The 21050-nt window shown below is 38.4% G+C and overlaps 1 protein-coding gene across 2 annotated transcripts in view; it reads left to right on the forward strand.

Annotated features, from left to right (window-relative positions):
- MATN2 (matrilin 2) overlaps positions 1-21050 on the forward strand; it is a 69429-nt gene that overhangs the window by 19472 nt on the left and 28907 nt on the right. For both annotated transcript variants that reach the window (XM_051785199.1, XM_051785200.1), the window contains 4 exons: positions 3849-4418; positions 8155-8277; positions 12312-12434; positions 18782-18904. In XM_051785199.1, the coding sequence (XP_051641159.1) occupies positions 3849-4418; positions 8155-8277; positions 12312-12434; positions 18782-18904 (939 nt within the window). The remainder of the gene's footprint in view (positions 1-3848; positions 4419-8154; positions 8278-12311; positions 12435-18781; positions 18905-21050) is intronic.

Raw genomic sequence — 21050 nt, forward strand, 5'->3', positions numbered from 1 at the left:
TATTTATATAGGTAGAACTTTACTTGTCAAAGTAGTTTTGAAATACACTGTATTTCATTCAGCCTAGCAGATTTTTCTTAAGTAATTTAGCACAATGGGGTGTGTTTCTGGTAGTACTATCCACCAACGCTGTCCAGGCTTTTTCCCACCAAGATTCATTCCAGACTTCTAAATAGACAAATGAGTCTCTTCAGACTGGGATCCAGATCTTTATATTCAAATTAAAAGGATTCAACACCATGGTTCTAGTTTTGACTTGTTTTCACAGAATCATAGAATGGATAAGGTTGGAAGGGACTACAGTGGGTCATCTGGTCCAACCTCTCTGCTGGGTCATCCTAGAGGACATGGCACAGGATTGCATTCAGATGGCTCATGAATATCTCCAGTGAGGGAGACTCCACAACTTCTCTGGGTAATCTGTTCCAGTGCACAGTCACCCGCACAGGAAAGAAGTTCTTCCTCATGTTCAGGTGGAAGCTCCTGTGCCTCAGTGTCTGCCTGTTGCCTCTTGTCCTATGGCCTGGCACCACCAAGAAGAGCCTGGCTCTACCTTCTTGGCACCCTCCTTTAGATCCCTATAGACATTGATGAAGGCCTCTCTCAGTCTTCTCTTCTTGAGGCTGAATAGGCCCAACTCTGTTAGCCTTTCCTTGTAAGAGAGATACTCCAGTCCCTTAATCATCTCCATAACCCCCTCACTTGACTTGCTTCAGGAGCTCCATGTCTCTCCATGTACTGAGGAGCACAGAACTGGACACAACACTCCAAATGTGGCCTCAGTAGGGCTGAGTAGAGGGGCAGGATCACCTCCCTCAACCTTCTGGCAATGCTTTTTCTCATGCACCTGAGGATACCTTTGGCCTCAAGGACACTGTACTGGCTCATGAACAGCTTGTTGTCCACCAGGACCCCCAGGTCCTTCTTTGCAGAGCTGCTTTCCAGCCTGTACTTTGTCAGCCTCCAGCTTGTACGAGTAAAGGGAGTTATTCCTCCCCACTTGCAGGACCCTGCATTTGCCCCTGTTGGATTTCAGGTGGTTCTTCTCTACCCAACTGTCCAATGTGTCAGGGTCCTTCTGAAGGGCTGCACAGCTCTCTGAGGTATTGGCCACTCCTCCCAGCTTTGTGTTGTCAGTGAACTTGTGAGGGGGCATTGATGAATAACTTAATACTGGGCCTAGTACTGAACCTTGGTAGACACCACTAGTGACAGGCCTACAACTGTGCCACTAATTAGGACCCTCTGGGATCTGCTCTTCAGCCAGTTCTCAATCTACGTCGCTGTCCACTCATCCAATCCACACCTTCTGATTTTGCCTATGCTGAAATGTTTTAATGGAAATAAAATAGCAGTCATTTTACTCTTCTCTCTTGCCTGTCCTTCTCCTTATATACACATATGTATTCTTAGCCCTTTTTCTGTAATTATCCTCCTTTCTTCTTGCTCTGCTCCCACAAATCATAACTTAGTGTTATCTTTGTAGTTCATATGATAATTAGTAAATATAATTAATAATTATATATAAGGATAACTATAATTAAGATAATAAGATGGAAAATTGTCACGTCAGGATATCTGTATCCCATTAGAACTGGAATTTCGTTTCTGCTCCACTTGGCTTACATTCAACCTGCTCTGATTTTGAAAGAATAAGCAACCCGAGCATATTTCTGCACTTATGAATAAAGACATACTGTAGACTGCACATGAATAAATCCAGGCAGTCATTTTTATTGTCATTAAAGAGCATTTTTGTTCTATGCCAACGAATGTTCTTGGTAATCTATGAAAGAGGCCTCTGAGCTAACTAGTGAAAACAAGCATCTTTCTCACCCCCTGCCTTGGCAGAAGTGCATGATGAGTGTTCGTCAGCAGTCACAAGTGAACTTGTTTGAAGGCTTGTCTCTACAGACAGAGGTTTTTCCAATTGATTGGGCCACTTGTACTTGTGCAGTATGACATGACCTTTAATTATACAGTCAAACACTACTTTTCCATCAAGCATTTGCCTCATTCGCTGCACAAGATGGATGAGAGTGCACTGGGAATTGAATTGGGCAATAAGGGAAATTACTGATTAGGGGTATCTCAGCTTAGTAAAATGAGGACGCCACTGCAGTTTGATGATCATTCTTGACATCTTTAGTCTTGCAAGCCATGCAGACAAACAGACAACCTCACAGATTTATTCATAGCCACAGGAATTTAAAAAGATGAGCAGACACACTGATTGAAACCATAGGTCTATCTAACCCTATGTTCTCTCTCTGACAGAGATCAACAGTAGGTACATGTGAAATAGTTTAAGGACAAAACAGTGCTATTGCCTGAACTGCCATACTTTTGTGACTCAAGGATTTCCTAATTTGGAGGAGTCTTTGATGTAAATATTAAACCTCAGTTAATTTCTTTTCACCAGCATCTCATCAAAGTCCTTTTAATGTGCTATCTTCTCAAGCAAGGCTAATGGCTCACCTCCCAGGCTTGCCTTAAGCCTGCCATGTGCTGGCTTCTTGAGAATGGCCAGTCCCTATCCATTCTCATCACACAACTCACACATGTCTCATATTCTTCCAGAAAAGGATGCTGAGCAGAAGCCAGAGGATGTACCCAGCGTCCCAGAAAGCTTGTAACATGCCCAGAGGGCAGCCAGCCTTCACTTCTGTTGTCATCTGTGACAGCTTGGCCTGCCTGCCTATACGGTTGTTAGATACAGACATACTTTGTTGTATTTCTACTCCAGTGGCTCTTGGAAAGAAGACAGCTGATGGCTGAAATAGAAGATTTCAGTGAGTGTATGAGTCGTCTTTTGGCCAAGTTGAGTGCCACTGTAGGCAACAACAGGATTTTCTCTCTGCTGCAGCCACAGAATTTCTGTGTGATGCTGAGCTAGTCCAATACATGAAACTTTTCCCAGATGGGATTTGAAAGCATTCACAGCCATTGAGAGCTGTACTTTGTACATGCAAAGTGCTGCTTCCTGCCAGCTTCCCTGAAAAATCAGTCCCTTCGTGTATCTTATCAGTCAGTGCAATTAACAGATGCTTTTGACCTGGATTTCTTAGTGCTCTGTTTTCCCTCTTTGTAATGGAGGACTGATACCACCCTGCATCATGAGTATTAGATTTCTGAATTCTCAGGCACTACCACAAAAAGCATCACAGTGCAGCCAACTCAAATAGTAACTATGTAGTTCAGGGGGGATTTCCATCCTGTGTGGGGAGTGAGGTCAAAACCTCTACAATGACACAACAGGGTATAGCACAAGTACCTGGAGAGTGACTTCCGACAAGGGCATGTAGTGATAGAACAAAGGGTAATGAACTAATAATAAACTAAAAGAGGGCAGGTTTAGATTAGATATAGGGAAGAAATTCTTCACTGTGAGACCCTGGAACAGGTTACCCAGAGAAGTTGTAGATGCCCCATCCCTGGCAGTGATTAAGGACAGGTTGGATGGGACTTTGAGCAACCTGGTCTAGAGGAAGGTCTGTCTCCCCCTGGCAGGGGGGTTGAACTACATGATCTTTGAGGTCCCTTCCAACCCAAACCATTCTACAATTCTGCGATTCTATCTACATATTCCACTGCCATTAACCATTCTGGGCACTGATCTCAAACAAACACACACACACACACAAATACATATAATGATCATGTAACAGGCAACTTTTTCCTTTACTGGTGAACAAATTTATATTGCCCAAGTAGCCTTAGTTGTGATATCTCCTATTTTTCATTAATTTTCCCAGTACTTTCCAGGGTGTTTGTTTAGACAATCAACCCAAACCTATCTGCATTTTGAAATTCTCGTAAAGTATTTTTGTTTGCATTTTGCCTTTTAGAAAATACTTGCAACAACAAACGTCTGGACCTTGTCTTCATCATTGACAGCTCTCGCAGTGTACAACATTACGACTTTGAAAAAGTGAAGGAGTTCATTTTAACCATCTTGCAGTTCCTGGACATCAGTCCTGACGCCACCCGGGTAGGTCTGATTCAGTATGGCAGCACAGTCAAACAGGAGTTCTCGCTGAAGACCTTCAGGCGGAAGCAGGATATCGAAAGAGCAGTGAAGAGGATGATGCACCTGGCCACTGGCACCATGACTGGGCTGGCTCTGCAGTACGCAGTGAACATTGCATTTTCAGAGTCAGAAGGAGCTCGGCCTCTGAAGCAGAATGTGCCCCGGATTATCATGATAGTGACAGATGGGAGACCTCAGGATCCGGTGACAGAGATTGCTGCTAAAGCACGTAACTCAGGAATCCTAATTTTTGCCATTGGCGTGGGAAGAGTAGATATGAACACTCTGAAGTCCATTGGGAGTGAACCGCATGAAGAGCATGTTTTTCTGGTTGCTAATTTCAGTCAGATTGAAACACTGACCTCTGCCTTCCAGACTAAACTTTGTGGTAAGATTTTTATCTATAGATTTGAATGCACAGATGAAAGTAAAACACAGAAAAAATATAATATAATTAAACTTTTTTTTACATTAAACCTTATCTTTTAGAATATATGTTTTGAAGGGAACTAGCCAGACAACATTCAGAACTACAGTCATACATCTGGGATAAACCTAATGCTACTGTTAGGTGCCATAAAATGTGGTCTAATTCCTAGCGGTCATAAGCAGTGAGGCAAACACACATATCATGATTTTCCTATTTATTGAGTAATAGCAATACATTTACAACCCTCTGCTGTTTTAATATTAGATAAGTTGTTTCATCTATTCATTTTAAATGTGATCTCCCTTAGTAGTGAAACTTCAAACTGATAAACAGTCTTTCAGTTATTTAAATATTCTGGGAAGTTTGTGTATTCCTCTTCCAAAGCTTACATATTAATTCTATGTAAACAATCATTTCTGTACCTGTGACTGGAAGTGAGACACAGGCATGGCAATGTTTGTATTCCAACTATTTGAAATACAGAAAATTAGGAAAATCCATTACAGTGATATTATTCATTCGCACAATAAAGTAAATAATATTTTAATAGGTATTAATTTACAACAGAGATATCACTTCCATCTGTAATTCCCTTTACAAGAACTTACACTTTACAAATATCAAGTGATACATAATTAATTTTATTCCAATCTGTATAGTAAGTATAATTCTCTTTTTTATTTTTTCACGAGATAAAAATGAAAGTGCTTCATACAGATTTGGCATTAAGCTAAGGCATTTTCAGCAGAGTCCAGAAAAAGAATGCATGGTGAGATTAAATGCTCACTCATCTCTAGGGATGCTTTTGCCAGAAAAGAACTGAGGCTTATTGTAAGGGTAGTCTGGAGATTTTTCCTTGCTTGGTCTTTTCCAAAATTGTTTCAAAGAGCAGCTGAACTGCATCAGCACAAAACACCAACACAGACATTCATCAGACAATAGATTTTTTTCCTGTTTCTTCCTTGCTGCATTATTAGCTGACATAGTAAGATATATTTAAAGACCAAGAAAAAGTAAACTAATCACGGATTGAGAGTTTAAATGGAATGAACAGCAAATGCTTCTAAGTACCATCTTATTGAATTTCTTTAATTGTGTTTTAGAAACAAATCCAGCACAAATACTGTTTACTTGATTTTTTCTGACTAGGCAGTGTCCAATAAATTTATTAGAGTTTTATAGCTCACTTTTAGTCAAATACATGGATTCCTCAATAAAACCACCCCCCTGCAGATGGAGGAGTATGGAGGTGACAAGGGTTGCAGTTGCCTCCTGTTCTCAGGGAATGCCTCCACAATATCTGCTGTGCTGGGAATTGAAAGTGAGATCCTAAGATGTACTTAAAAACTCATAGCCAGATGCAACAGATAATTTAAGCTGTTAGATTCATATGGATTTCAACTTAAGGTACTAAATTGCAGATGGGATCCTAAATATTTTATTGGCTCTCGACTGTGAAGCAGCATTCATCTCTTGCTGAATCTCAAGAGAGCATCTAAACTTTGCTTCCTGAGCACCTACATTCCTCCTGGGAAATGCGGTTAGTTTTTTTAAGTCCTCCCATGTGTGGACCCAGAGGCAATATCCTTCTAGCTGAGTTGAACATCTGGACACCTTGTTTCTTTGTTAAAGCAATTGAAGGCATCCCTCTGGTCAAGTCTCCTGTCATGTCCAGCCTCCTGCTAAGTTGGAGTTTCCCTACAGATGATGCCTCTGGCTGCTAAAGATCTGAGGATATCAGAAACAGCAGTTGAAGCCAGGGGATCCCAGGGGCCTCCTTTTTTATTACTAGTCAGCAGGGTAAAACAGAAGCAAAGAGTACCCTGGGAAATCAGAGGAGTAGACAAGAATTGAAAACTCAGAAGAATGTAAACAGAAATGAGGACAGAACCCTGGAAAGGATATGGAGATTAGAAGAAGTGTGAGAAAGACAGAACTTGGGATGGAGCAGTCAGGGGAGAATAAAGTCTGTATTATGTTCCTGTAAAGTAGATAGTGGTGCCATCCCCATTTTATGTTGGAGAAATGGAGGCACAGAAATAGGTTTAAGTCTGTCAAGATCACCCACTAACTTTAAATATTTTACTCAGTGCAATTCCTGGTGTGATCTTCTGGGGCATTTAGCACTTTTGGACTAATGCAACATATTATTCACAGCTCTGCAACCATCACTTGCATTCTTGCAAATCCAGATTCAGATGTCCTTATCTAAACAGTGTGAATGTTGATGCTTCCTTGAAGATACTGTTATTATTGGCTTGCCCAAAATCAAATAAGGACCCTGTGACATAGGGACAAAATATAATTCACAACAAGGCTCATGTTCAAATTCCTTAACTATGAGATCACCCTTTCCATTACTTCAGTCCCTGTCTGTGACTACCAAACACCTCCTACAACAGGTGACATTACAGAAATCATTCAGAGAGCAGGCTCCTTCATCATAGAAATTAGACTGATGACCAGAGTATCACTGGTGCTTTGAAATGAGTGCAACAGAGACACTTTGGAAAAAAAATTATGTGGTAATACATGGGAAGATTGGTAACAGACGGTAACAATATATTCTTAGAAAGGACTGAGTTATTGGGATGCTTGTCATTGAATGCTTTCATTTTCAGAATGACAGAAAGATGAAAAGACAAGAAGTCAAAGCAGGTCTATATTCCCATAAATCAAAGTACTTGAGAAGTTTTATTATGGCAGCAAGTTATGAGATCCAAGAAACTGATTAGGAGATTTGGGAATTGTGGTGGTTTGTGTATTAGTAATAAATGCCTAATTCTTGTAACCATTTCAAAGAGGAGATGCATAGCATATATCTTAAAAACCACATGTGGTTTTTTCCACAAGTACCACACATACCACATGTTAAGTTATTTAGCAGGCTTCTGTTGTGGTTTCTAGAAGATTACTGTTAGTATCTATTCCATAAATTTTGAGCTTTGTTGACCTAGCACATTAAGGAGCACATAGATCCCTAATTGCTGTTGAGCAAAATCAGTTATTATAGAAATTACATACAAGCAATACTCCAGTGGAAAGAAAACATCAGGGAGATTTCCAAATTCCCAAATACTGCTCTGGAGAAAATAGTTCAATGATGAACTTGACAAAACAGACCTACCATTCTTTTTTATTTTACTGTCTCTGCCTGTTGCCTTCTGCTACTTGCTATTAGAGACATAAAATACAAACAGATTAAAAATAGACCCAGAAAGACTTACAGTCTGGAGCATAGCTCATCTCAGCAACTGCTTAATGAATCTTCAAGGAAGCATGTTCTCAGTGTCATCATGTATTACTTGCATGTTCCTCAGCATTAATAACTAAGCAAGTAAAATATTCTCTTCATTGTTTTCTAGTAATTCATCATCTTTAGTATTGTGCTGTGTGGTGATTTTCTTCATTCAAGAAATCAAATGTCCTCTAAAGCAGTTTATATTTAAATTCCACTTATTTTCTAAATTTGAATATGGTAGGTTTGTTTTGTTGTTTTCTTGGGACCACCAAATAATTAGTGTTTTCAGATACTCGCTTGTGTATTTTTATTTTCTTAAGCTCCCATTTTTGTCTTTACTAGCAACATTAATTTGAAATTTCTAAATTATTTCAGTAAAATTTTCTACACCATTTTTTGTGACCACAAGTAATTAAGGCCAGCAGTTAATAATGTTTTTCCCTTTTTTTTCAGTGCCTCATATGTGCAGTACAGTTGACCATCGCTGTGATCACTTCTGCATAAACACTCCTGGCTCTTACCTGTGCAGATGTAAACAAGGATATATTCTGAATGCTGACCAGAAGACTTGCAGCAGTATGTTATCTCACTTAATTTTTCTCTTTCTTGCTCCCAAAAAGTGCTTAACATCACACACCCTTTCTGATCGGCTCATAAAGAACTGAGGTCAGTATATAATCAATGTTAATCATCAGAAAGAGTCTAGAAAGGTGGAGTTGTACATTTTTTTCTTGCTTTGTGTAAGTGAAATTCTTATTAACGTTTCTGAAATTTTGGTAATTTGCTGTATAATTTATAGTAACAAACTTTATTTTACTTTAATTGTGATCTTTGTAATCAATATTTTTTTTTAGTTCATTGTAACTTGTTTCCTAGTAATTAACAGCAAATTACATTAGGGGGATACACAAAATTTATTTCTGTGTCCACCATTATTTTAATGAAATTATGTAACACTATTTTTGAATTACTTGTGGAAAACGTACTTGTCTAAAATTCAGTTTATTATCCCACAACATTACATGGATTCAAATGAAATCTGCCAAACTGATTTGGGCCAGAAGAAAAATTTGGAAATTGTCTTCTCAGGAAACTGTGGGAGCATAGGATTTACTCCTCACAACTGATAATTCAGAATTAAGGTGGAGGATGCAGGCTTAGATCCTATCCTTGTATTTGATGTTCTGCATCTCAGGAGAGTTCCAATAAAACAATCAGGGAGTTTGGGATTAGCGGATTCTTAGTCTCTTTTGCTTAGTGTTGCATTTTAGATCAAATAGTGACCACTGAAACAGTGAGGATATGTCAGTATCTAAAGTGACTCTCTAGCTTTGGCATTAGAATCCTTACATGTGCAGTGGGACCTGTGGTTTCAGTCAGAGGCTCAGTAAATGGTATGGGATCAAAAGAGTGTCAGCACTGAACTGATCAGGGCATTCTAACTCCCATGGAAGCATCTTCAGACCCTTTGGGCTACAGCAGGAAACCACTTTTGAGCTGTTGAGCTAGGAGAATCTTTGTTTTCTATTCCTTCTCATCAGCATCCTTCACCAAATGCAGACATTTGTCATATTCATGTCTGTGAATTACAAGACAATATTTTGTGTTAAATTGAACAAATCTAACACTTCATTTGTGGTTTTGTTTCCTCAAGAAGATGAAAAAAAAAATCAGTGCAATCTGGAATATTTCCTAATTATTATTTGGTAGCAACTCAACCAATACAACAACAGTGACCAGAAAAATTTTTTGTAGAGCCTATTTTCTCTGCTTTGGCATATTTGCTATAACTCTGCAGAAAGAAGGTGCTCAGATGGTGTAATCATCATGAAAAATGATGGCTCCAATTATGTAATCACGTTTTAATAGTATTCTCTAACATATTCTATTCCCTGTGTCCCCTTCTCATTTAAAACTTATGTATGCTTTAAACCTTTCTTTTAAACCCTCTACATGCTATTAAATTTCTTAAAGAATTTTTAGCAAAGAATTTTTTTCTTTCAATTTTCTGAAATTTAATTGAAATTCAGAATTTCTCTTCTTTTTTAAATTGTTCTTCACACATTGTCCTTATCCCCACCCCTAACATCAGTTTTGATAATTGAACTTGTCTTTTGTCAGTCTATTAAAAAAATTTAATTACAAGTATGAAAAATTCTTTTTTTATTGTCTCTTCTTTTTTACTGTGTTATGTTTCCATTGTTTTTGTCAGCCAGTAATCAGTAATTTTGCTTCAAATTACTGATTCATTTTCAAGAGTTTTGGAATTGTGCGTAATTTTCCTACTGGTGACCCATGCATGGTAGCCCTCAATATGTTCCCTTTCTACCATTTTTAAAGCCCTTTGCTGCATTGTTTTACTTTTTTTTTCATCTATGGCTTCTATTAGTTTTCCCCACCTACCTGTCACACATAATTTCCTTGATCGTGTACTTTCTTTGATCATCAATCAGAAGATACAGACTGAAGTTTGATAAATATGAAAGGGAAATTAATGTGTTTGTACCCTACTTCTAAAGGACTTGTTTTTACATTACCAAACTGTAAACTAATTTGAGCAATTAGCACCGGGAATCTAATATGAAGAGGCATTCAAACTGGCCTTAAATGTGCTAGGATGGTGCTAATCATTGGTGAAGGAGGGAGACGATACAGTAGCAGTCTAGAGAAGGTCAAACCTTTATGTCCAAAATCCCCACAGAGATGTAACAGAATTCATGAGGATAGGGAGCCAAGCCTAGACAATTAGGAGAGCTTAGTTCTGGAGGTAGGGGAAACCATGGGGATGGAAAAACCCACAGGCTGGGAGTGTTTTGGTTACCTTCGTTGGCTGTTAATTGCCCACAAGTTCACAGAGAGAACATGTTCCTCACCTGACCTCTGAGAAGAATAAATCTTCAGCATGTTTATGTTAAGGGCAATACATAATGAACATAAACCAGATGTATTTATCTAAGCTGTGGATGTATTTGGCAGCTTTTTCACGAACAAATAGTTTCCTTATATACATTTTAATGCTTTCTAAATTAAACAGTGCAGAAAAGATGAAAGATACGTACCTAAAGTTATATTCTCTTTTCATTCTCCTGTACCTAAAGTTATATTCTCTTTTCATTCTCCTATACCTAAAGTTAGACTCTGTTTTCATTCTTCTGTTCCCTTTTATTTTAATGTTGTGGGAGTACACCACAGAACAATCACTGAAGTGATTCAGTTCTTAAAAACCCTTAACCAAATGGCTTCAATCAGCAGTGAACTGACAGCTTTGCTTCAGGCTGGAATATGGTGCATCTCTGTTTTAAATAGTTGATAATTTTGTTCCTTGATGCATTTCATTGTAACATTATTTCTAAAAAAGATATTTCCTTGCATTAAAAGAAGAACATCTCCTATATTTGTGATTTGTTACTTTCCATGTGGGAGAGCTGGGGGAAAAGGCAACTCAGCTGTCTTTAAGAACAAAACTAGGGAGAAAATAGTAATTTTGTTTGTTTAACTTGAAATATTCTTACATTTGTTTCATCATGATGGTTTTGCATCCATTCAAAGGATGCTCCTTTCACTTACTGTGGTCTAACTTTTCTAGAGGAAAGTGGTTTTGTGTTAGATAATGAGTATTCTTTACTCATTACATTGTATTTGTTTGTTTAACTAATCTCTTCCTTTCTTCTCTAAGATGCTCAAATATTACATTAATACACAAAATAATACAAAAGAGGAAATGTAGCTGAAACAAGCTGGAAAATTATCTATTTGTGAGTGTTTATACTGGAACAAAAGAGTTAAACGACTGTTTATGCTTCTCATCGTGCTGCTTGATATGAAGCAGACAGCTATAAAAGAAAATTCGTTTTTGCTTGGCTAGTTTCCTCAAACATGTTCCAAAAGCCCATTTTGTAGCTGTAAATGACCATTATGTGTTGAGCAGTCTTTGAGTAATGCAAAAGTACGTTGCTTTCCAGAGCTTTCGCTGGGGAAACTTGAGGTTCTCATAAAGCGTTAGTCTGTTGAAAAGAAAGCCCAGTGTGCTTCACTTGGCTAGGTGCTGAACTGACCTCATTTGTCATTGTGATTTTATTTATGAGATCTTTTCCTTGGGAGGGGTAACTGGCTACAGTATTTCACACAAAAATGAAAAAGTCTAAAACTCAGAAATTAAATATCCCCAAGTCTTCTGATGTTGTGTTTTCCTTTTCCTTTCCAACTTCATCATCATTTATCTGGTTATGCCAAAAAACCAAAACAAAACAAAAAACCACCCTAAACCAAACCAAAAAACCCTCCACCAAAAAACACAATTTTTTTTCCCAAAAAAACCCTGAGGAATGCCCTTTGAACTTTTTAGAGAAACACACATCAAGCAGCTCTGCTAGGCACCATTGGCCCATCAATAGTCATGGCCTTCAGCTGAAGGAAGGAGTTCCTCAGCTTTTGAGTGACTGATCCTGCTGGCTTTTACTGTTTGACAGAACATTGGTGTGATTTGTGTTAAAATGAGCAAATTTCTTAAGAGCTGTCCACAGCTTCCTGAAATTTACTTTTGATCTATAATCTACCTGTGCATTGTAGAAAATCAAAGAATTTCATATTCATGCAATTATGTTTTGTAGCTCAGGACCTCTGTTCTGTGGAGAAACATGCCTGTGAGCAGATTTGTGTGAACACACCTGGGTCCTACGTCTGTCAGTGTTATGAAGGGTATGAGCTTGATGCAAATGGAAAGAATTGTGTCGGTGAGTATGAGTTCATCACTTCATATTTATCTCTTAACACAAACCAAAGGGAAATGAAATGTAAATGAGTATCCAGTTTAGCCATAGACAATGAGGGGAAATTCTCTTCTCCTATATGAGTGGTAGATGAGGAAGAACGCATAATTGGCATGTTTGTAGGCCTTTACTGACAATAAATGGTGTCTTGGGAAAATTGTTCCAAGCAATTTCACACAGAAAATAACATTGCTGTTTTGAAACAAAACATGAGATGTTTTATTCGAGATCCATGTAGGTGGCCGGCAATGTACTGGCATGATATATGTGGCCATTAAAAAACAAAGCCAGAGAAACTCAGTAGCTCCTCTTCAGACAGAATTTATGCACAGAAAAACCTGAAAGTGGGCAATTTCTTGATATTTAATTCACTTGATTTTATGGTCATGTGAGTGAAGATTTCAAACCCTTTTTGGGAAGATGGTCTTCAGGAAAGTTTAACCTCCTTAAGAAGCCATCCACTATCTGCATTTAATTTTCGCTATGAGCAATAATGAAGTAAACATCAGATCTAAGAATTACAACCCAAAAGAAAGACTGTAGAAATACAGTATGATAATTTTTTTAAAACAAAACATACTTCCCTCTCTATTACCATGTAAGTATCTTTCTCTTCTTTCCTGTTATACGCAGTAAATACTTGGAGTATAATCTTTTTGCCTATTTGCCCTGTAAATTTTTCATCCCATGCTACATTCTGAGAAAATATTGTCTTCTGATATCCACCACAAAAAAAAACCTTAGTGAGACCTTGAAGAAAAATTGCATTATTTGTTAGGTATTCTCTTCAGGCAAGCACTTAAATGCATGCTTAATTTCAAATACATATTGAAAAACCATGGAAGTGAATCCCAGTGAATCCTTGCCCCCAAATCTGCCACAATGCTTTTGTCCAACACCTTCTTTCTTGTTGTTTTAAAAAACTCTAACATAATATATTTGTCTTCTATTGCCTTCACAGAGCTTTTGCCTTGTAGGATAAACCTGTTTTGAGATGCAAAACAGGTGGCAGTTTATGGAACTTTCTGCACGTACCTTCATATAGGAAATACAAATGAGGTTTTCCAGGTTTTTTAGGCCTAGGGTAACATACAATTTTGAAGAACATTCACTCTGTGCTTACTCACTCTTCCGAAACATTTTCATTACTTGTAGCTTAGGATTTCAGGATTGGAGTGTTTAAAGTTCTCAGTGTAATTTTTCCCCAGCATAATTTGGCCACTAATACACCATTTTAAGAACCTACTTTTTGAAGCCAAACTGTTTTGAAAATGCAGATAATAATGATTATTTAGGCAAGTTAGATGTTCTGGCCCAAATTTCTACGTCTAACATTCCACTGAAGTTCTTGCAATACCCTTAGCTGATCCTCATGACCTTTACCTATGTTAGGATAAAGGATATGCTTCTCTACTATTTATTTGGCTATATCCTGACACAGAAAATCTGCAACTTCTGTTGGTAGGTTCTTTCATCCCCAGTTCTTTCCTACCATATATTCTAATCCAAAATATTCATGTTAGTGTCATCAACTGTTGTTACTGTTTCCTCTCTATTAAATTGAAGGGTCCTTGACAACCCAAGATATTCTTACTGGGAAGGTAGCTACCAGAGCATCATTCTGGAGAAATTCTTTGTGTGTCAAATCTAATATTATCCTCTGTAATAAATACAAAGTCTGTTTTTGCTATTAAAAGCTTCAAAATATTTTTATGCCATTTATTATATTTCTTGAAGTGGCGTTTGTTTTTTTGCCTGGTAATAACTTATTTGCAAAGTCTGGAGAATGGTATTTGGAGGTGGGATACATCTTTGACTTTTTTTTCTATCTCCTCACTGACTTTCTTTAGCATGAAGAGATACAGGTCTATTATAAGCTCTAAAGATTTAATATTCTCTTTTCAATTATTTTCAAAATGTAGTTCATGCATGGGTTCATTATCTTGCAATTTATAGCTCTTTTTGTCCTCCACTTGATTTCTATTTGTTTGTACCACTTCAGCAAAAAACCATGAATTCATGCTATTCATATGACTGCAATAATTAGCAGTATTAATTGTGATTTTAAAGCACACTATTAACTCTTCTATTTTTCAATTTTCTCTTGCATTTGTGTATTTGGCCATTTAATTTTTAATTTCTTACTGATATACAAGAATGGTTCAATGTATATTAAATATGTTTGACCCATGCAGAACTTAGCTTCTTTATCTTTCCTGAACAGGAAAAGCTTGCCTGGGTAAGTTGTGATTTTGATGGTAATTTTTCTGCAAATCCTATTGGCTGTCAGCCTCCAGAATTTGATTTTTCAGGTTTGAACAATTTGACATTTTTGAGGAATATGCTACTACTAAGAATGTACAGCTTCCCCAGATGTGATGACCAGTGAATAATCACCCTTGCTGGAAAATCATATAAAGGAGACTATGTGTAGCATTGAATCAGTAGTGACAACTCTCAGTTTTCCTTACTCTTAAGCTATTTAACCCTTCCTTTCTGTGCAGTATTTATTATCAAATGAGCCGGATCAGAAAAAAGATCTTGATGTACACATATACTAGAGACCACTGAGTGCAATAACAATTTTGCAAAAAGCAGTGACTTCATTAAGGTTACTCTCTCCTCATTCAGAGAATGAAGAGAGAATTTCAGTGGAAAATACCCATTGTGGTTCTCTCAAAGAGACAGAGGTTTCCCTCTGAGATATCTAATACTTTTAAAGTTTTAAGTCCAGCAAAAGCAAATGAGAAAGTGCAGAAAACTCATTTCACAGGCATGTTTATTAAGATCTTTCTGATGGGCTAAATTAAGGATCAAAGGCAATACTAACTGCTTTATTGATACATGTCAGCCAGTTATCTGAATGGCAATAATGAAATAAAATCTTGCAGCCAGAATTCACAATGTATCAATTCAAAATGACCACTGAACAGCCAACCACTCGAGTGTTTGCTACACACAATTTATGAACAAATTTTCAGACTAAACAATATTTGAAACTGTCTGCTCTGGCTGGCAGAGCACTATCACTTTGCCTTTTTGAACACCTTTTCGCACGAACGAAGTCCTGTCAGTTGAAGTTTGGTGGTTATGAGCCATTTTTTCTCCATCACGCTGCTGGACACTCAGTCTCTCCACCTTCTGGGTGTTGCTGGACATGCTGCCCTCTCTTTCCTGGCACTAGTGCTAGACTCTCTCCATATTCCTGCAGCTGTTGGGCTTGGGTCCTCTTTACCTGGCAGTGGTTTGGCTGCTGGCACCTCTCTGCATTCCTGGCACTGCTAGATTTTTTTGGCTGCTTTTTAGGTTCTTATGAGTCTTCTATGAGTCTGCTCTTCTCTTCCCCCTCATTCTTTTTCATCCTCCTTATGCCTTTAGTTACTCTGTCACCTTTTCTTCCTACTCTTTTCTTCTACCCTTCTCCTTAACTTTGTTCTCCTGAGCCTGAGTAACCTGTATACACATCATAGGAGTAAAACAACTATACAAGAGAAAGATAAGCCACACTGCCCAGAGTTCAGAGAGGGCAATGTAAGCATCCAGATTGCAGAACTGGTAACTGGAAGTAAAAGATGGCACTTGTCACTTACTAACTAATTCTGAGCAACAAAAACAGGGCAGAACAAACATGGGTAGATGACAAATGAATTAATAGTTTGCTCACTAAAAAGGACATTAGTTCAGCATTTAGAAAAACTTATCATTGAAATAGGCATGACATAACAGTAAAATCAGTGAGATCTCTAAGTGTTCACTTTCTAACATATATCTCATGACTCAGTATAGCAATATGAAAATAATAACACTTCTACAAATTAGGAAAATATTATTCTGCTTTGCTCTTATAGCAACTGTGTTTATTTTCTGCATACCAACTAAAGGATTACAGTACTTCAGTATAAGAAATAGAAATTTACAGTTTTTCTCAGTCTTTTCAGGGAAATTCAACTCCATAGATACCTTACCTACTTGCTGACTGGAATACTGTTGACAAGTTTCCCTTCTAAACAAATACCACCAAAATGAAACATGAAGCTAAAGCTGAAATGACTTTATAGGTCAGTTACTAGTGCCAATCTGCAAGGCTAAGCCTGCCTGTAATTAGTGCAATTTATACACAAAATTATTGAAAAAAGGAATAATACTTATCTCCAAAAGCAACTGTCAAGCAAATGTTCTTACTTCTTAACTGTGTTAGTGGAAGGGTATCTTTTAAATTAATGTGCTCGTTGTTCTTATAGGTCAGCAGACCTAATTCTGTCAGTAAAACATCCTCAGAAGGCTATAAATGCTAAAAAGTAAGCCTGAAAAAATTAGTTATTTATTTTGTTGGGTTTTTTTTCCTTTCTGTCCAAGGTACATTAGCAACTGCATAGCCACAAGAAAGCACAGTTCTTCCCTCCAGAGACTGTAATTTGAAAGTGCTTAGGGTCATAGTTGCTCAGACGTTGATAATAAAACATTTTAAGACCTGTTTAGTTGTCTCTAAAGCAACAAAGCTGGTGAAAGTGCTGGAAGGAATGTCCTGTGAGGAGCAGCGGAGGACTCTGGGTTTGTCTAGTTTGGAGAAGAGGCTGAGGGATAACCTCATCTCTCTACAGCTTAATGAGGAGGGGACATGAAGAGGGAGCTCTGTGTTGAGATCTTCTCCCTGTTACCCGGGGATAGGACATATGGGAATGGTTCAAAGCTCTGCCACAGGAGTTTTAGACTGGACATTAGGAAGCATTTCTTTATCAAGAGAGTGGTCCAACACTGGAACAGGCTTCCTAGAGGAGTTGGATTAGTAGTAATTAATTTTGTTAAGGTTTAAAGGCAGAAGAGCAGGTGACTTTGCAGAATAGTCCATATGGGATGTTTCCCAGGTATGATGATAAATAGAAAAAAAATACATATTCTTTAGCTTACCTATTTCTTAATGTGTCTTTTAAAACACTTGAAAATGTACATGAGATTAGAATTAATTTAAAAGGAAAGCTGACTAATTGTATGACACATTATATCCCTGAAATACATATTCAGTAAATAGATTTTTATATGAATCTATTCAGTCTGGAAACAGGAAGGTGCATGCCAGGAAAATGGTCTCACATAGTAGCCAGTAAGTAGTTGACTTGACTCAACACAAATATTCTGAAGGGTTAAAAGAAACTCTTTCAAAGTAACTAAATGGGTTATCTGCGTTCCTGACTAGATGACCTTGACTAAATATTGTAGCACACCTGAGTGTGCATGATTTACAAAAGCAGGGCAATTGAAGAAAGAACTGAGTTCATTGAAACAAATTACTGCCTCTTGAAGAAATTTGTGAGGCTCAGCAGTATAAAGTAGTGAAAAAATTACTCAGTTTGCAAAGAGGAACCTGTCTCAGTAAATGTCTGTATGAAGCTTAACACATTACTGTCTTCTGCAGAAAGAATCAGGTATACTTTCCTAATGTAGGCCTGGCAGCTCTTTGGGGGCAGAGAACCAGCTTTGTGACTTATCTTTAATTTCTTCTAAGACTTTTGTTGTGGAGATACAACTTAACCTGCAAAGAAATTTAAAAAAATAGTCCTTTAACTTGTTTAGCACTTTTGAATGGGCTTTACAGAGTAACTCTGAAGTATTACCATATTACTCTTTGGCAATCTAACTTGTAAATATGGATTTATGTAATAAATTACCAGACTTATAAGTAACTGAATGTGATTTTTTTTTTTACAAAAGGCATTATATAAGCAAAATGTCAGTAGTGAGTACAAGCCTGAAGCTCTCAGGCTTTGTAGTTGCAGCTGCTTTGTACAGAATGAATCTGGAGCATGCTAGAGGGAATGAATGTACTGTGACAGTCCTCCATGCAGAAGATATTGCCAAGGTTCTCCTATATGCTCAGGCTACAGGAACAACTCTTGAGAACTAGTACAACTGGGAGAGAACTAGGGAAAAATAGAGCAATTCCAGGATTGGGATTTGAGAGACAGAAGACAGAACTAAAGCAAACAAACTTTGCTACGCCCTGGACTACAGTGTGAACATCTGGACAGACTAACTGACTGAGGCATGGTTTCCAGATCTCAGAAAACATGTTGAGAAGATTCCTGACAATCTAATAAATGTTCAAAGTTGAGAAATGATTCCTATCAAATCTGGTTTACTAGCTGGTGTTGAAAGTGTACTAATTTTTGCAGAAAGACTTTTCAGGACACAAATTATGTCAGCTTTTCCTTTTTTTTAATAGTCTACTGTGTGTAACTAGTACCATAGTATTTATGCATAATAGTTCTTATTTTGTTTTTCTAATTGCACATTTTGGTCTTGTTCTTTTTCAGTTGTAGACTACTGTGCTTTGGATAATCAAGATTGCCAACACGAATGTGTTAACACTGAGGACTCCTATTACTGTAAATGCCATCCAGGGTTCATTTTAAATCCAGACAAAAGAACTTGCAGAAGTAAGTTGTGATAAAGTTTAATTATGAACAGTTTGTACTTCTTCTGTTTTCCAGTTGCCAGTTGTCCCACTGGTCCTGGGAACCCTGAGTAATGAGTCAGCTATAGAAAATGTTGGAGTGCCCTGGAAGCCAAAGGTCTTGAAAGCAATGCAAGTTGTTTTGGGGGATAGTTTGGCTTTTGAGGGGAGGGGCTAAGGTTAGGGGTCCCTCCTATGAACAGGAAGCTTTTAGCATGAAACCAGGCTTCTTTTTGACAGTTAAAGGCCAGAGCTTTGTCTTGCATTGTCTCTGATTATTTTGATTTTTCAGTTAGAATATCATCTCCCTAGCTGGGTGAACAAAGAAGTCTGTACAAGACAATTTATGATCAGATAAAATTATGAGTAATTCCACAATCAGAGGAAACACTGCAGTCTATTTTCCCGTGGATTTTTCTCCAGAGTGAGTTCTTTGATAGTGTGACAAAGCTCTGGCAACATCGGTATCTTCTACGAAGTTTACGTATTTCCACCAGATTATGGTAGCTTCCTGGCTTTGTTTGTTAGTTGTTTGCCAAATTTGATAGATACCAGGCTAACAAGCTCAAAAGTCAACAGGCTAGGATTGGCACATGTCCATCATGAATCACCCAAACCACAGATGGTGACCAGTGTTCCTTGTTGCATCATCTGGCACTAACAAGAAGGGTTTAGCTGCATCACCTTTCTGATGACCCACAAGAAGTAATAGTAGGCCGCAGTTAAATACCTTCTTTTTCACCAAACTCAGAAAGACCACATTCCTCAAGTTCTCCACACGAGTAAAGTGCACTATGTCACAGCAGTAGGTCTTTGTTGAGCCCTCTTCATCTTAATCCTTTTAACTGTGGGTAGAAGGGAAGGGATTATTCCAGCACTGGACAAAATATGTCAGGTGCTGTCTCCAGCAATTTGGCCTGGCAATAGCCCTTGTTGGTCCAGAAGCTGACCTGCACACTGACTTCCCAGCTTGACCATGGCCTTCCCTCACACTACAGACCTGTCCAGCAATCCCTGGGCTGTGTCACTCCTGAGGGACACTCCTGCCCTCACCAGGAGTGGCCCTGCCTCATGCTGACACACAGGCTGACTTCCTGGCTTGGCCTCAGACCTGCCTCAGCAGCATGTATTTGTCTGCTCATCTGCACTTCTTGTTAAACCTGGCTACCATTTCCAGGCCTGCCCTGCTCAACCTGCTTGGGTTCTGCAGGGCACTACCTGTCTAGGAAGGTCCCTAGCCTGTTGCCTGCATTATCACCCTTGGCTCCTCTGGGGTCTCCTTCCCTTGGGGAACAGCTGGCCCATGCTCCTCCCTGACAGCAGGTCATTTCCCAGTCTGTACAAGCTATAAGGTCTTTCCAACCCAGATGCAGGACTTTCCAATTCTTCTTGCTGAACTTCATACAACATCTTCTGGTCTAATCATCAAGTTTATAAGGCTCCTCTGTATTTAAGTTCTGCTGTTCAGTTTCCCTGTATGACTGTCTCTAACCTATGACACCCACAGGTTATCTGAGGTGCACTTTGTATCATCATCTATGCCACTCATGAAGATGTTCAGGAATGTGGCCCCCAGTACTGCCCCTGTGGTACTTTGGCCATTATCAGCAACCATCCAGACATGAAGCCATTGACCACTATCCTTTGAGTCTGGCAGCCTGGCAAATTTAGACTCCACCTAACAGTTCTTTCTTCCAGCCTATACTCCCTCAGCTTCCAAATAAGAATGCTGTGGAAGGCAGCATCAGGAGTTTCACTAGTGCCAAGGTGTATTGCATCCACCAATATTCCCTTATTCACAGGTGCAGTCATTTCATCACTGAAGGTGAACAGGTTGGCCAGGAGTGGTTTACCCTTGGTCAGTCTGTGCTGATTATTTCCAAGAATCTTCTTGTCCTTTATATATTTGGAAATGGATTCTGAGAGGATGTGCCTCATGGTCCTGGGACTGAAATAATGCAGATTGGTCTACAGTTCCCGGAGTCTTTCTTCTTGACTTTTTTAAAAGATAAGTGTAATGTTAGCATTTTTAAGTTGTCAGAGGCCTCTCTTGGTCCCTGTGAATTTTGATACATGATAAACAGTAGTGTCACATCACTTAGCTCTTTCTGCACCCAGAGGTGAATACC

Source organism: Manacus candei, unplaced genomic scaffold, assembly GCF_025592945.1.
Source record: "Manacus candei isolate 608988 ecotype Guabito, Panama unplaced genomic scaffold, ASM2559294v1 h1tg000019l, whole genome shotgun sequence".
NCBI classification, from domain to species: domain Eukaryota; kingdom Metazoa; phylum Chordata; class Aves; order Passeriformes; family Pipridae; genus Manacus; species Manacus candei.